This window comes from Microtus ochrogaster, chromosome 5 (assembly GCF_000317375.1).
Source record: "Microtus ochrogaster isolate Prairie Vole_2 chromosome 5, MicOch1.0, whole genome shotgun sequence".
Taxonomy (NCBI): Eukaryota; Metazoa; Chordata; class Mammalia; order Rodentia; family Cricetidae; genus Microtus; species Microtus ochrogaster.
The window spans coordinates 14,168,927-14,187,240 of NC_022012.1; the positions used below are offsets into that span (position 1 = coordinate 14,168,927).

An 18,314-nucleotide genomic window follows, 5' to 3' on the forward strand; every position below is an offset into this window, starting at 1 on the left:
TGATCCGGTGACAAAAGGATGGACGGAGCAAGGGGGGGCGGTATCCAGGAGAGCACAGGAAGCCTGGTGCAGGAGCTGAAGGTGCCTGGGCTCCCTTACAGGGGACCCTGAGGCCTCCAAATATTTTTTTCTTAACAGCTTCTGTGGTTTCTGTGTTCATTTTGTGAGACAGAGTCTCATTCTGAATCCCAGAGTGACCATGAGTTGAAGGTAATCCTGATAAAAAATAACAGGAGAAACACAAATATCTTTACTATTGTGATCTTCATTTGTCAGGGTGTGCTTGTGCATACCTTTAATCCCAGCACTCCAGAAGCACAGGCAAAATGATCTGAGTTTGAGACCAGCCAGGTTTACATAGTGAGCTCAAGGACAACTAGAACTAAGACCATTCATTTTTAATAGTTTATTTATATTTCTTTTATGTGCATTACTTTGAAGCTATGAGATCCAGTTGTGAGGTGCCATGAGGGTGCTAGGAATGGAGCCTAGGTCCTCAGGAAAAACCAGTCAGTGCTCTTAAACACTGAGCCATTTAGCCAGCCCCCCTGAGACCCTTTCTTACAAAACAAAATAAAATTAATTTTTTCTCTGCTGATTGGAACAAGGTCTAGCCATGGAGCCCAGATGTCTTTAAACTTGGAGAAGGCAGCCTACTCCCATTTATTTAGTGTTCAAATAAAAGTATGAACCTGTATATGACAGTAAGATTGAAATTTCTTGCTTTTTATGGGAGGACATGTGAGTCTTCAATTAATATTGGGAGTCCTCTGGAAGGCTATTCAGGATCTCTAGGAGGAATCTAGGATGACACTGTACTAGTGAGATTCTTGCTCCCAACGTGTGAATTATCATCTCCAACCTCATGGTCTCCTCTTTCTGATGGTTTATATAGAGATACAGACATTGGCAATGGCTTTCAAAGATTTGTTGACTCTGTTTAGTGTTTGTTTTCCATGATGTTTATCTCTGTAGCTTGAATAGCATGAGCTTAAACCCCTCCTAGCTCCTTTCCCCAAATGCCTTTGCAGAAAATAATTATCAATTGAAGTCAATAACTCATGATGCCCATTTCACAGATTCCTTCAGTTCTTCTAGCCAGGGTCAGCTGAGAGAATGCAGACTGGAGGAATTTGGGAATAAGGTGTTTCCTCCACTTTCTTTGAGGTTCAGGAGAGCTCGACACACTTTATTCACCATCAAATGACAGGCTTGAACATCCAGGCTTCCTGGTGACCTCTTCTCAGTGGGATGAATTCACATGAATCATTTTTGGAACTGGATGGACTATTTAAAAAATAGCGTGCTTTTGCTAGGTGGTGGTAGTGCAGGCCAATTAATCCCAGCACTAGTGGGGCAGTGGGAGGCAGATTTCTGTGAGTTTGAGGCCAGCCTGGCCTACAAAGCAGGTTCCAGGACATCAAGCTCCAAAGTTACAGAGGAACCTTGTCTTAGAAAACCAAAATAAATAAATAAATAAATAAATAAATAAATAAATAAATAAATAAATAAATAAATAAAATAAGGACGTGTTAGAGGGGTTTCAGACACCAGAGAGGGAAAAATATAAATTTGAAAACAAAAGATTGTGATTATAAATGTATGACATGGGACAGGAGAGATGGTTCAGAGTTTAAGAGATTAAGAGCACTGACTGTTCTTTAAGAGGTCCTGAGTTCAATTTCCAATAACGATAAAATGTTCCAAACCCATCTGTAGTGAGAGCTGGTGCCCTCTTCTGGCAGTCATGCATGCAGGAGAACACTGTATATATAATAAATAAAGAAATCTTGCCAGGCAGTGATGGTGCATGTCTTTAATCCCAGCACTTGGGAGACAGAGGCAGGCAGATCTCTGTGAGTCTGAGGCCAGCCTGGTCTACAAGAGCTAGTTCTATGATAGGCTCCAAAGCTACAGAGAAACCCTATCTCAAAAAACAAGAAAAGAAAAGGTTTTTATGGGGAGGGTAAAATAAATAAATAAATAAACAAATAAATAAATAAATCTTAAAAAATACATGTGACCTGAGCCCTCCACCATTGCTACAGCAGTGATTTGCACAAAAAGATAGTGGGGGAAAACTGATGAACTACAAATACAAAGTAAATTGGATTTTAAGAAGAAGGCGGTGGCGGTTCCAGGCTCTGCAAGTTCAAGAGTCTGCAGGGCTAGTGTTAGGCTTTCCGGCAGCACCGAGAAATCCGTGTAGTAGCTGCAGAAGGTCTCTGAGCCTGCATGCTGCCTGGGCCAGTTCTTGTTGCTCACGCTGGTAGGATTTGCTCAAGAAGCAGGAGGACTTATGGCTAGTACAACAAATGTCTTGTTCACACTTTTATCATTTCATTTGTGTGACATGTTAATATTGCTAATGCCTCTTATGTGGTGAAACAGCTCAATGGTTACTTGCATAGCCCTTGAAATGTTACAATTAGCATATCAGATTGTTGATAGCTGTGTGCCCTGTTTTAGCCAAAGGGTTGGTAGAATACCATAGCCCAAATGGGAGGCTGGGTCCAGTGGTGACTGGGGACCTGTTTTCTTCTATCTCCCTTTGCCTTGAGGCTCATTATCTTTCTCCCTTCTGTCCATCTTCCTTTCACTGTTCCCTTATATCAGGCTGTCTGTTGACTGCCAGGCTTCTTGCCCTGGGCATGTCCTATGCTCTCTCCACCTTCTTCTCTCATTCTTCCTGTCTTTGCCTTTTCAGCCGAGCCTTCTTTTATTTATTCTGTCTGCCCACCAGCCTTACCTAGCTTTGCTCTACCTGGCTACTGGCTGTTCAGTTCTTTATTGGACCAATCAGATGCTGTAGACAGGCAATGTGAAACAAATGCAGCGCGTCTTTTTATCGTTAAACAAACACAGCACAAACAAAAGTAACACATCTTACATAGTTGCAGCAATATTCTGCAGAATAATCAAATTTAACACATCTTTGCCTAGTTACCTAGTTAAAATAATATTCAACAACAATCTATTTATTACATTTATTATTGTGTCTATGGTAAATTATATTGCCTGGCAAATTCAAACCAGAAAACTTATAACATATATTCTCCAAGTAGAAGAAACAGTCTTCATCTCTCTTGAGGGCTTCATTCATAAAAGAGACAATGACCTCAGGGGGCACTGATCCACGTGATCTGATTTTCAAAACACTCAGCTGAACTGTGATTAATGAATCTAACTTCTGTGCATTCACCAATCTAAGTCATTTTATCAGAGCATCTAGAATGTACTGTGAAATCTGTGTTTTCTGAAAACATTATAAACGATCTCATTAATACAGTTTAAAAGATAACGAAATGGTGGTTTGCTTTTGTTCCCCATGATGATAATGAACTGAAGCATTTCTGTGCAGCAATGTTCTTCAATTACATCCTCAGCAACAAATTGCAGATATTGCAATGCTTCTTCAACATATTTAATTGAAAAGTCCTGCAAATAAAAAATGCTGAAGCAGCACTAATCATATTTTCCTTTCTCCATACTATGTGCACCAGGTTGTGAAGCATCCAGAGGAGCAGTATGTCAACATGGCAGAACAAGTGCATTCACAATGCTACAACCTTTATGAACTAGGAAGAACCGTATGGGGTGGCTGTTGCATTAATAGCCTTGGGCACTGTGATTCTGAATTTCATTGTGATCTTAATGTGTGAGAATTTCCACAATCTACAGGGGAGAAATGAGGTCTGAGAAGAGATGACTGAGGCTCCGTTCATGCATATGACATAAGACCCTACAACAATAAGTGTACTATATAGACACAGTTGAGGAATCAATAATGGAAGAACAGCTAATTAACTCGCTCTCTTGCAGTATTATGAACTTTAGATGATGCTGTCCATGGAAATTCTGCATGTGTGCCATCTCCATTGATGGAAAACATAGGTCTAATGTAGTGTAATCTAGAGGCTTCTCCTGAAAGTGCTGGGATGAATACACCAGCCAAGACAAGTGCTGGGTCATGCACACATATTCCCAACACTAAATATTAAAAAATACTTATAACAATGGTCTCTTTATCTCAGGTTGACCTGGAACTCATGAGATTGTTTCTCTGCTGTCTCAGTGCTGGTATTAAAGGAATGTGCAAACCACAGCCCAGTGCAAGTGGAATTCTAAAGGTCCTCCAAACTTCTGTGAAGGTTGGGCGAGGGACAAGGCACTCCTCAGATTCCTGTGCTTGGGAAGTGGAGGCAGGAGAGTCTGCAGCAAAAACAAAAGGCCTCAGAGGAGCCAGTAGAAAGGCCTGGAGTGCCAGCATGGAGGCTGCTGCCTGACCTGCTAGAGTCTGTTCTGCTAAGCTGGTTCCCATCTCTACAGGGACTCAATGAGAACACAACCAACCCAGCCTCAGGCAGTCTTGAAGGTTGTGTGCAGTCTGAGGTGATAGTTTTTTTTTTCTGTTCATTCCCCCCATTTTTTAACTTCAAAAACTTTTAACTTTAAATCATATTCTTCCTCTCCTACAAGGCCTTCCAGATCTTCTCCCCTCCACCCATCCAACTTTAAATTCTTTCTCAAAAAACAAAAGCACCAGGGTATGGTGATGGCACACATGTTTAATCCCAGCACTCAGGAGGCAGAGAGGCAGATCTGAGTTTGACATCAGCCTGGCCTACAGAGTGAGTTTCAGGAGGGCTCCAAAGCTACAGAGAAACCGTGTCTCTGTTTCAAAAAACAAAACCCAATACAACAAAACTCTAAAACCCAATAAAAGAAAATATCCCTCCCCCAAACCCAAACTGTAACCAAAGGAAAACACTCTCTCACACACATGCACACACACACACACACACACACACACACACACACACGGAGGGGGCAGTTTGTACCATTTGTATGCCTCTGGAGGTTACAGAATCAAACTGGGGTTACAGGGTAAGAGAGGCCAGACTGGCTAAATACCAAGCCTTAGTGACATACTGGGCGATGGTGGCACACGCCTTTAATACCAGCAATTGGGAGCCAGAGATAGGCAGATCTTTGTGAGTTTGAGGCCAGCCTGGTTTACAAGTTCCAGGACAGGCTCCAAAGCTACAGAAAACCCTGTCTAGAAAAAAAATACAAAAGAAAAAGAAAGAAAACAAGTTCACCATGTTCTGTCCAATTCTAACCACCACACCTATTAATCCTAGTGGTACCAACGAGCCTGAAAGCTGACCCCCATTCTTTTCTGGCTAAAGGATTACAATCCTCTCCCTAGGCCCTGACAGGAAGAGAAGGTCACAAGTTCATCATCCCCATGGAAAAGGCTGAAGAGAGTGTGCACACTGTATCCCCACTTATTGCTCTCAAAGCATTGCTTCCTGTTTTGGTGAAACTCACCCACTGCACCCTTTAAAGCCAGAAGAAGAAGAACAAGAAGAAGAACAAGAAGAAGAAGAAGTGCCAGTTTACGATGACAGGGCTACAGTCCCTGTCTCAAAGCCAGTGTGCAAAGGACATAAACTTACATACATGATAGAGCCATAAAATGCACTCAGCACCTGGAAAGCTTGGCCTCTGAGACAGGGATGCTCCTATGACACCGAGGATTTCCTGTGCTTCCTTGGAGTCTAGAGGGGAAAAAAAGAGAGAATGAAGGAGAAATCTAGCTTCATTTCCATGTTTTGTCTTAAGACCTTTGCTCTTCCAGGTGGTTAAATGAACAAACCAAGCAAAGAACAGCAATAATAGAATCCTCCCCACGCCTTGAATCCCAGCACTGGGGACCCAGCACCAGGCAGATATAGATGAGTTCAAGGCTCTCGTTGCTTTAATGATCTGTTTGTTAAATGAAGGTTTTTATTTCACCATGATTTGGATCGACTTTCATTAATTTTATTTATTTATTTATTTATTTATTTATTTATTTATTTATTTTATGTATTTATTTTGTTTTTCGAGACAGGGTTTATAGGGTTTCTCTGTAGCTTTGGATCCTGTCCTGGAACTAGCTCTTGTAGACCAGGCTGGTCTCGAACTCACAGAGATCTGCCTGCCTCTGCCTCCTGAGTGCTGGGATTAAAGTTGTGCACTACCACGGCCCGGCCTCGTTAATTGTTTTAAACTTTTACAAATAACAATATAAATTATATGTGACTATAGATTATATGTACATTTTATTATATGTGTATGAGTGTTTTGCTTGCATGTATGTAAGCTTATGTATCACATGTGTGCCTGGCACGAACGAAAGGCAGAAGAGGCCACTGGAATCCCTGGAACTGGAGATACATATGGTTGTGAGCTACCATGTGGGTTTTTGGCATGGAATTTGCTTCTTCTTGAAGAGCCATATGTACTTCCCCGCCCAGCAGTTTTCCTTCCCTCTCTTCTCCTCTTCCTCAGCTCTATCTCCCGTCTGCCTCCCTTCAGAAAGGAGCAGCCCTCTTAATCACTGGGCCATCTCCCCAGCACTTACATTTTTGACAAACTTTTCCAAAATCAAATCTACTTTAAGTTTTTCTTTTTGACCTTGAGCTGAATTTGATGACCTGGAAAACATATGTGCAGGTAGAGCACTGTATACATAATAAATAAAAAAATTATAAAAAAAGAAAAAGAAATAGGTGAACTTGTAAAGGACAGAATAATTATATGCCCTTGGTGTGCAAATCCATAATTACCAGAGAGATGTGTAACATGAGGGCCTGCTTGTGTCGGGGTTTCTGTCCTGCCCGGTTCCCACAATCATTAAGTTCCAAAGAAAGCACACAGAGGTCTACATTAGTTATAAACTGATTGGCCCATTAGCTCAAGCTTCTTATTAACTCTTATAATTTATTCACCCATTATTCTTGTCTATCTAGCCACATGGCTCGGTACCTTTTTCAGCGAGGCAGTCACATTTTGTTTCTTCTGTGGTGGGCTCACAACTGCCAAGGAATGGGCTTCTTCCTTCCCTGAATTCTCCTGTTCTCATCTAACCACCTTTATTTCCTGTCCCGCCTATGCTTTCTACCAGGCTACTGACCAATCAGGATTTATCTAAAATATAATTGACAGAATACAGAAATTTGTCTCATATCAGAGATGTCTGTATAGGTGACTCCTATTTGCTAGAATTTGGAACAAAACACAAAACAGAAACTAGCATGCAAGCAGGCTCACACAGTTGCTGAGCAAGGGCACACCTGGAGACCCTGGAGATGTCAGAGCACCTTTCTATCTGGGCATTCTTCCTGCTGACTCCTTTCTCCTTAAGAGGAAATCCAAACCACCCTCTTGAGGTCTGGTCTCAGGCTGTAAACCACACCTGCTGGCATTTTCCAGTCCATCCATAGCAGCTGGACCCGTTGGTTTGGCAGGGGTCATTCTGGTGGACTTTAGGACTGCAGTAGCTTCTCAGTCATCCTTAACTGTCCCATTCCTGCACCCAAAGCACAGCAGATAGTGTCTCTATTTACTGCAAGTCAGAAGGGCTTAGCTGTGGGTGGACAGCTAGCTCTCCATCCATGTTCCCCTCGGTATCTTGTACAGTTTGTCTTTCTGATTGGGTCCGTGCAGGTGTCATACAGTTGGAGGGGGTCGCCTGCAGGTTTGAAGTGGTAAGAATAAAAAGCCAGTGCAGATTTCCTTTGAGAACTTGGATTAGAATTCTGAAAATCAAATAATAGTAGATTGTTCCCAATTTATATACTGGGTGTTTAAACCCAGTACTGTTTTTGTTGTTGTTGTTTAATTTTGGTTTTTATTTGCTTGTTTTTGGTTTTTCTTTTTCTTTTTTTTTTTTTTTTTTTTTGAGCCTGTCCTGGAACTAGCACTTGTAGAATAGGCTGGCCACGAGCTCACAAAGATCCCCTTTTCTCTGCCTCCTCCCGAGTGCTGGGATTAACCAAGAAAAAACAATAAAACTGGTAATGGAAACAGTTCAAGAATTGAAAACTAAAAATGGAGGCAGGGAAGGAAATACAAACCGAGGGCCGAATGGATATGCAAAATCTAGGGCAACAAACAGGGACTAGAAAAACAAGCATAAGTAATAGAATACAAGAGATAGAAGAAAGAATGTCAGACTCAGAAGACACCATTGAGAAAATAAACACACTGATCAAAGAGAACAGCAAATTCAGCAAATTCTCATCACAAAACATTCAGAAAATCTGGGACACAATAAAAAGACCAAACCTAAGCATAGTAGGGATAGAAGAAGGAGAAGAATTACAGCTCAAGGCCCGGAAAACTTATTTAACAAAATTATGGAAGCAAACTTTCCCAACATAAAGAAAGATATTCCTTTGAATATTCAAGAAGCATACAGAACTCCAAATAGACGGGATCAAAAAAAAATACCCCTTGCAATATAATAATCAAAACACAAAACATACAGATTAAAGAAACAATATTAAGAGCTGTAAAATAAAAAGGTCAAGTAACTTATAAAGGTAAAACTATCAGACTTACACCTGACTTCTCTATGGAAACCATGAAAGCCAGAAGGTCCTGAATAGAGGTACTGCAGAAACTAAGAGACCATGGATGCAAGCCCAGACTACTATACCCGGCCAAGCTTTCATTCACTATCAATGGAGAAAACAAAATATTCCAGGATAAGAACAAATTTAAACAGTACATAGCCAAACCAAGCCTTACAGAAAGTAATAGAAGGAAAATCACAACCCAAGAAATCCAACATTGCCAACACTGCATACAATAACTCAGACAACTAGCGACCCTTCACCAGCACAACTCAAAGAAGGGAAACACACAAACTCTACTACCAAAAAAATAATAACAACTGGAGTCGACAACCACTGGTCATCAATATCACTTAATATTGATGGACTCAATTCACCTATAAAAAGGCACAGGATAAGAGACTGGATATGAAAACAAGATCCAACATTCTGCTGTTTACAAGAAACACATCTCAACCACAAAGACAGACATCTACTCAGATTAAAGGGTTGGGAAAATGTTTTTCAAGCAAATGGACCTAAGCAACAAGCAGGTATGGCCATACTAATTTCTAACAAAGCTTACTTCAAACTAAAATGAATCAGAAGAGATAGAGATGGTCATTTTATACTCATAACAAAAACAATTCATCAGGATGCAGTCTCAATCCTGAATATGCGCCTAATATAAAAGCACCCACATATGTAAAAGAAACATTACTAGAACTCAAGGCAGACATCAAACCACACACACTAAAAGTAGGAGACTTCAACACACCTTTCTCACCAATGGACATGTCAACCAGACAGAAACCTAATAGAGAAATAAGAGAATTAGTGGAGGTAATGAAGCAAATGAACTTAACAGACATCTATAGAATATTCCACCCAAATAGGAAAGAATATACCTTCTTCTCTGCAGCTCATGGAACCTTCTCGAAAATTGACCACAAACTCAGTAACAAAGCAAACTTCCACAGATACAAAAAATTATTAGTGACCACCTCTGTCTTATCAGATCACAATGGATTAAAATTAGAATTCAACAACAGTACTAGCCCCAGAAAGCCTACAAACTCATTGAAACTGAACAGTCAACTACTGAACCATACCTGGATCAAGGAAGAAATAAAGAAAGAAATTAAAGTCTTCCTTGAATTCAATGAAAATAAAGACACAACATACTCAAACCTATGGGACATTATGAAAGTAGTGCTAAGAGGAAAGTTCATAGCACTAAGTGCCCACTTAAAGAAAATGGAGGAAGCACACATTGGAGACTTAACAGCCCACCTGAAAGCTCTAGAAAAAAAAAGAAGTGGACTCACCTAGGAGGAGTAGAAGACTGGAAATAATAAAACTGACGGCGGAAATCAACAAAATAGAAACACAGAACACAATCCAAAGAATCAATCAAACAAAAAGTTGGTTCTTGGAGAAAATCAACAAGATTGACAAACCCCTATCAAAACTAATTAAACGACAGAGAGAGAACATGCAAATAAATAAGATCAGAAATGAAAAGGGGGACATAAGCACAGACACAGAGGAAATTCAGAGAATCATTAGATCTTACTACAAAAGCCTGTATGCCACAAAACTGGAAAATGTAAAAGAAATGGACACGTTTTTAGATAAATACCATATACCAAAGTTAAACCAGGACCAGGTGAACAATCTAAATAGACCTGTTAGTCGCGAAGAACTAGAAACTGTTATCAAAAATCTCCCTTCCAAAAAGAGCCCAGGACCAGATGGTTTCAATGCATAATTCTACCAGAACTTCCAAGAAGAGCTAACACCTATACTCCTAAATGTATTTCACAATATAGAAACAGAAGAGTCATTGCCAAATTTCTTTTATGAAGCTATAGTTACCCTGATACCAAAACAACACAAAGACCCAACCAAGAAAGAGAATTACAGGCCAATCTCACTCAGGAACATAGTTGCAAAAATTCTCAATAAGATACTGGCAAACTGAATCCAAGAACACATTAGAAATTATCCATTATGATCAAGTAGGCTTCATCCCAGAGATTCAGGGCTGGTTCAACATATGAAAATCTATCAATGTAATCCATCATATAAATAAACTGAAAGAAAAAAACCATATGATCATTTCATTAGATGCTGAAAAAGCATTTGACAAAATTCAACATCCCTTTATGATAAAGGTCTTGGAGAGATTAGGAATACGAGGGTCATATCTAAATATAATAAAAGCAATATACAGCAAGCTGACAGCTAACATTAAATTAAATGGAGAGAAACTCAAAGCCATCCCACTAAAACCAGAAACAAGACAAGGCTGTCCACTCTCTCTATACCTCTTCAATATAGTGCTTGAAGTTCTAGCAATAGCTATAAGACAACATAGGAGATCAAAGGGATTAGAATCGGAAAGGAAGAAGTCAAACTTTCGTTATTTGCAGATGATATGATAGTGTATAAGTGACCCCAAATACTCTACCAAAGAACTCCTACAGCTGATAAACACCTTTAGTATTGTGGCAGGATACAAGATCAACTCCAAAAAATTAGTTGCCCTCCTATACACAAAGAACAAAGAAGCAGAGAGAGAAAAATCAGAAAACATCAACTTTCACGATAGCCACAAATAGCATAAAGTATCTTGGGTTAACTCTAACCAAGGAAGTGAAAGATCTATTTGACAAGAACAAGTTTTTGAAGAAAGAAATTGAAGAGCACACAAGAAAATGGAAGGATCTCCCTTGCTCTTGGATTGGGAGGATAAACATAGTAATAATGGCAATCCTACCAAAAGCAATCTATAGATTCAATGCAATCCCCATCAAAATCCCAACAAAATTCTTCACAGACCTTGACAGAACAATAATCAACTTTATAAGGAAAAACAAAAATCCCAGGATAGCTAAAACAATCCTATACAATAAAAGTACCTCAGAGGCATTACCATCCCTGACTTCAAACTCTATTACAGAGCTACAGTAATGAAAATAGCTAGGTACTGGCACAAAAACAGAGATGTTGAACAATGGAATTGAATTGAAGACCCAGATATTAATACACAAACCTATGAACACCTGATTTGCGACAAAGGAGCTAAAAGTTTACAATGGAAGAAAGAAAGCATTTTTTTTTTTTTTTGGTTTTTCGAGACAGTGTTTCTCTGTGGCTTTGGAGCCTGTCCTGGAACTAGCTCTGTAAACCAGGCTAGTCTCGAATTCACAGAGATCTGCCTACCTCTGTCTCCCGAGTGCTGGGATTAAAGGTGTGCGCCACCATCACCCGGCTGAAAGCATCTTTAACATATGGTGCTGGCATAACTGGATGTCAACCTGTAGAAGAATGAAAATAGAACCATATTCATCACCATGCACAAAACTCAAGTCCAAATGGATTAAAGACCTCAATATTAATCTTATCACACTGAATCTGATAGAAGAGAAAGTGGGAAGTAGTCTACAACACATGGGCACAGGAGACCACTTCCTACATAGAATCCCAGTAGCACAGACAATAAGAGCAACAATGAATACATGCACCTCCTAAAACTGAGAAGCTTCTGTAAAACAAAGGACACTGTCACTAAGACAAAAGGGCAACCCACTGACTGGGAGAAGATCTTCACCAACCCCGCAACAGACAAAGGTCTGATCTCCAAAATATATAAAGAACACAAGTAACTAGACATTAAAACTCTAATTAACCCAATTAAAAAATGTGGTACTGAACTGAACAGAGAATTCTCAACAGAAGAAGTTCAAATGGCCAAAAGACACTTAAGGTCATGCACAACCTCCTTAGTGATCAGGGAAATGCAAATCAAAACAACTCTGAGATACCATCTTACACCTGTCAGAATGGCTAAAGTCAAAAACACCACTGATAGCCTATGCTGGATAGGATATGGAGTAAGGGAAACACTCATCATCCATTGTTGATGGGAATGCAAACTTGTACAACCACTTTGGAAATCAGTGTGGCAGTTTCTTAGGAAATTCGGGATCAACCTATCCCAGGATCCAGCAATTCAACTCTTGGGAATATACCCAAGTGACACCCAATCATACTACAAAAGCATTGTTGAACTATGTTCAAAGCAGCATTATTTGTAATAGCCAAAACCTGGAAACAACCTAGGTGTCCCTCAATAGAAGAATGGATAAAGAAGGTGTGGCACATATACACTTTAGAGTTCTACTCAGCGATAAAAAAACAATGACATCTTGAATTTTACATGCAAATGAATGGAAATAGAAAACACTATCCTGAGTGTGGTAACCCACATCCAAAAAGATGAATATGGTATGTACTCACTCATAAGTGGATTCTAACCATAAATAAAGGACATTGAGCCTATAATTCATAATCCTAGAAAAGCTAAATAAGAAGGTAAATCCAAAGAAATACATATAGTTATCCTCCTGGATATTGGAAATGGACAAGATTGCCAGACAGGGGTTGGGAGCACGGGGTTGAGGGTGAGGAGGGGATAAGGAAAAATGGGGAGAGAGAAGGGAGAATGGGAGGATAGAGAGAGCTTGAGGGAATGGGATGGTTGGGATGGAGGAGGGGTGGATGTGGGAGCAGGGAAGTAGATATCTTAATAAAGGGAGCCACCTTAAGGTTGGCAAGAGACTTGACTCTGGAGGGGTTCCCAGGTGTCCAAGGAGATGCCCCCAGCCTGTTCCTTGGGCAGCAGAGGTGAGGGCACCTGAACTGACCCTATCCTATAGCCATACTGATGAATATCTTGCATATCACCATAGAACCTTCATCTGGCGATGGATGGAGATAGAGACAGAGACACACACTGGAGCACTGGACTGAGGTCCCAAGGTCCAAATGAGGAGACGAAGGAGGGAGAACATGAGCAAGATTGTCAGGACCGCAAGGGGTGGGATTGATCTAATGGGAGATCAACAAGGCCAGTTGGACTATAACTGATGGAGCATGTGATCAAACCGGACTCTCTGAATGTGGCCGACGGTGGAGGCTGACTGAGAAGCCAAGGACAATGGCACTGGGTTTTGATTCTACTGCATGGATGGGCTTTGTGGGAGCCTAGTCTGTTTGGATGATCACCTTCCTGGACCTGGGGGGAGTGGGGAGAACCTGAATTTCCCATAGGGTAGGGAACACTGACTGCTTCTTGGACTGGTGGGAGGGGGAGAAGAAGAGGGAGTGGTGGGAGGGGAAGGAAGCGGGAGGAGGGTAGGAGGGGGAAATTTTCAATAAAAAAAACAACAAATAGTGTCATTTTTCTTTGTAATAGAATAGATATAATATTTCACAATTTGGCATTATTGTTAGAAAAGACATGCTATTGTTTGTCATGGATTGATTTTTGTAGAACTGACATTTTCTTTGGGATCAAAGTATGATTTTTAATTAAACCTAAACAAAGAGCTGTTTCTTGCAGAAAAAATCAGTCTCATTTTGTGATTAACTATACACACACACAAAACTGACACAATTTTCAACCTTCCTTTGTACCCCAAGGGAACTCAATAGTTTGGGGAGTGTAAACAACAGATAATTTAACTAATGAGGCCCTTTGAGAATCCAAACCCTGGGGCATATGAAAGTTTCATAATGCCCCTTCTTCTTAGCTCTCTATCTCTGACCTCTGTACTGTAAAAACTCACCTGATCTTTCTGTAAGCAGATGGCTGAGAAGAAACAGCAGCAGTAATGACCACTGGAAGAGCTGGTGTACACCAATCAAGACTTGTAAGGTAGGCATGGAATGCAGAGAGTGTGTGTAGTGGGCTAGATCCTTGAAAGAGTGCAAACTGGAAAGTGCTTATTTAGTCTGTTATTATAAAGAGCCTGTACTTCAAAGACACTTCAGTTTTCAATGAGTCCCTTTACAGATATTAATCTGTTTCTGTCTGTCTTTTGCAATATTGGTTATTTTTCCAGTGTCACTTTCTAAATAGCATCTATATATTCTCCACTTCTTTATGTGATTTGTTTTTTTAAATTTATTTATTTATTAAAAATTTTCATCTCCTCCTGTCGTCCCATTTCCCTCCCACTCCTCCTCCCCCCTCTCCTCCCTCTCCATCCTAAAAGAAGTCAGAGTGCCCTGCCTTATGGGAAGTCCAAGCCCTCTTCCTCCATCCAGGTCTAGGAAGGTGAGCATCCAAACAGACTAGGTTCCCAAAAAGCCAGTACATGCAGTAGAATCAAATCCCAGTGCCATTATCATTGGCTTCTCAGTCAGCCCTCATTGTCAGCCACATTCAGAGAGGCCATGCTGATGACATGCTCATTCAGTCCCAGTTCAGATGACCTTGGTGAGCTCCCATTAGATCAGAAGCACCATCTCATGGGGTGGACGAACTCTTTGCGGTCGTGACCTCCTTCTGCTCTTCTACTGGACCTTGGGAGCTCAGTCCAGTGCTCCAATGTGGTTCTCTGTCTCTATCTCCATCCATCACTAGATGAAGGTTCTATGGTGATATGCAAGATCATATCAGTGTGGCTATGGGATAAGACCAGTTCAGGCACCCTCTCCTCTTCTGCCCAAGAAGAATCTGGTAAGACTTCCTTTCCCAATTTCATACTCTGAAACTACTCAAGATACATTTCTAGGAATATGATTTTCTGTTCATCTCTTTAAAAATGTTAATGTACTTTAGTTTAAATTCACTATACTTCCATTTAGATATAGAAAATATTGGAAGATTCCCAGTTGTGGGGATTTCTCAATGTTTATTTTACTTCAAATATTTATATAATTTCAAGTTCTGTTGGGATCAGCTGACTCATCAAACAGCACCTGATTACGGGTGTGATGATTAGCAAAGAAAGACAAAAGAAGGAGATAGAGGGAGAGCTCTCAGTGAATACTGCAGCAGTCCTGAATTTATTTCTTGTAGCCCTCTTATACCAAAAGCAAAAGGGGGCAGCAAAATACTTCCTTACCGTGGTTCTAAGAGCAAGCAAGCATAATCACTTCCTTAATACTAAAATATCTAGCAACCACTCCCTTGGTCAAACATCCTGTTATTTGGCCTTGAGAAGAAAGAACAAGCATGAAGTCTCTGACCTCCATTCAGGCTGGAATGAGATACTGTGGGCTCCCATAAGTTCCTAAAGTTTAATAATCAAAATGTAATTCCTTCAAAATACAAATTATGGAACAGAACCATCAGGATTTCAGACTAACAAAAATGTTGAATCAGTCAATGTTAGAGTGACAAAGAAAACACAGAAGACAATATGTGAACCTCATACCTTGTCCGTGAGGCCCTCATCCTCTGCTTCTTATTTCACAAGCCAAATGCCAGACTGCCACCTCATAGAGAAATTACATACTACTCTCTTGTCCTTGAATACTTCTCTCCATTTCCTTTTTACCATTTGGTCTTTTCTAAATTGTTCGTATTTCAGGGAAGATATTACTATCCACTCTTTCACTATCACAGGATAAACTATTTTATTAATTTTCAGGTAATTTTTCCAAAATCAAATAACATTCCCAGGCATTCATAATGCTAACACTTTCTTTCATGGAAAATTTAGTAACTTATATAAGTACAAAAAAACTGTCTTTTACTTTTCTTTGATGATTTGGCTTATATTATCTTTCAATATCTGTAATAAGATTAACCAATTATAAATTCTGACCTTTAGTGCTCCCGATTTTACAATAACATATTCCTATTCCTCTTTATGGACAGGTAAGAGCGTAGGAGAATGCACTCCCCCTGCTTATTCTAGTGATAGTGTGCTTTCTTGTTTCCTATTCTCATCTCTATAGACCACTGCTCTTTTCTTTCCAGAGACATTCACTTGGAAGCAAGTGTTCAATGAAGGAGCTGTAGGAAGCCTCATTAATTCAAAGTAGTGCATTATTTTCAAAGAGGAAACACCCCTGTTGTATTTATATCATAAATACATCATCATTTCCTGCCGCTCCAGAGAATACCTTTTGGGTATTCGCAATGATAGTTATGCATGAGAAATTTAAGAAGTCACATACTTTTCTCGGGACTACATAGATGTCAATGGATGAACCAAAATTATGTTAAAGATATATGACAAAAAATTTAACTTCTAAATCATTCTTCAATATTTACTTTTGAAATTTTGTTATGCACCAAAAATGATTATCATAATAGAGCAGATTTATATTACTAATAATAATATAATAATGACAACTGACATTTTCAAAATATACTACTCACAAGGCATTTTTAAATAGAAAGCATAATAATAGCAACCATCATGAGGTAGAAAACAATTATGGGCTCAGAGTGACAAAGTCATACAGATTATATAGGTAAATTTCATTCTATTAGGAGAAATAAATCATTGCAGTTATAAAGAAAACTAACAAAAAAATTCAAGTGTTTGTAGGGTTTACTAAAAATAAATTTTCTATATAGGTTTATATAGAAAATTTCATTAATAGCAGTTTTAGAAGTTAAAGAAGAGATATTTGACTAAATAAAAAAAGAATGATTACACATATTTACAAATGGTTACATAAAAATCACTTGGAAAAAAATCACTTGCTTAAGTAAATGAGAGTTATTGTCATTATGAAAGATATGCTTCCTCAGGTTATTTTGTGACTTGACAGCAGCTATTAGTTGAAAACTCTCCTTATCTCATCTCTAACAGAAACAAAAGTTAAATGGAAACAGAGAACGACACACTGATACCAGAATTTCTCATTGTGGGCCTCTCAGATAATCCTGAACTGCAGCCCATTCTCTTTGGACTGTTCCTGTCCATGTACCTGGTCACAGTGCTTGGGAACCTGCTCATCATCCTGGCTGTCAGTTCTAGCTCCCACCTCCACACTCCCATGTACTTCTTCCTCTCCAACCTGTCTTTTATTGACATCTGTGTCATCTCAACTACAATACCAAAGATGCTGGCGAATGTGTATTCACAGAGAAAAGGCATCTCCTACAGAGAATGCCTTACACAGGTATTTTTTTTAGCTACTTTGGTTGGAATGGATAATTTTTTACTTACTTTAATGGCCTATGATCGCTTTGTAGCTATCTGTCATCCCCTCCACTACACTGTTATCATGAGTCCTTGGGTATGTACCCTTCTGGTCCTGATATTTTGGATCATCATATTCTGGGTCTCCCTGATTCTTATTCTATTGCTAAATGAATTGAAATTCTCCAGAGGAACTGAAATCCCACATTTCTTCTGTGAACTGGCACAAGTTATCAAGGTAGCCAACTCTGATACTCACGTCATTAATGTCTTTATGTATGTGCTGATTTCCATACTAACTGTGATTCCTATGATAGGAATCTTTCTGTCTTATTCACAGATTATCTCATCCTTGTTAAGGATGTCCTCTACTGTAAGTAAGTACAAAGCCTTTTCCACCTGTGGGTCTCACCTCTGTGTGGTCTCCTTGTTCTATGGGTCAGGACTTGCAGTTTACTTCAGCTCCTCTGTTTCTCATTCTCAGAGAAGAATGATTGCCTCATTGATGTATACTGTGATCAGTCCCATGCTGAACCCATTCATATATTGCCTGAGAAACAAGGATGTGAAGGATGCTCTTGGAGAACTTGTCAACAGAGTTGCCTCTTGTCCATCCGTACTGAGAACTCTAAGACAAATTTTATGAACATACCTATCCTGGGGGCTCTTTTTCTATCATTCACCACATGCCTAATTTACACTATTTAGAAAATATTTTTAACTTTTCATTTTTGTATTTTTAACAGAAATTATTTTAATTTCCTATGCATGCTGCTTAAAGATTGTATTTGTGCTTTTGGCATTTTTTGATATTTAAATTGTTGTGAATTATGACTCATGAGTTCATATAAGTACATCATAAATCATTTTTGGACCGTTATTGTTCTTTGCATTAATTTGATAGTATTCTTGTTTTCCCTAAAGGAAATATGAAAATGCTGACATCAATGCTGTTATCATATGAGTTCTG

General features: G+C 39.5%; 2 protein-coding genes across 2 annotated transcripts in view; both read left to right on the top strand.

Annotated features, from left to right (window-relative positions):
• Nucleotides 1-4,286, top strand: part of LOC101980860 (vomeronasal type-2 receptor 116-like) — a 29,522-nt gene extending 25,236 nt beyond the window's left edge. Inside the window, exons 8-9 of the mRNA XM_026778899.1 lie at nt 3,504-3,590; nt 4,035-4,286. Coding sequence (XP_026634700.1) covers nt 3,504-3,590; nt 4,035-4,286 — 339 coding nt within the window. The remainder of the gene's footprint in view (nt 1-3,503; nt 3,591-4,034) is intronic.
• Nucleotides 4,287-17,016: 12,730 nt separating this feature from the next.
• On the top strand, nt 17,017-17,990 carry LOC101981153 (olfactory receptor 867-like). The gene has a single exon (XM_005347435.2). The coding sequence runs from the start codon at nt 17,025-17,027 to the stop codon at nt 17,988-17,990; it is 966 nt and encodes a 321-aa protein (XP_005347492.1). The 5' UTR covers nt 17,017-17,024.
• The last annotated feature ends 324 nt before the right edge of the window (nt 17,991-18,314 follow it).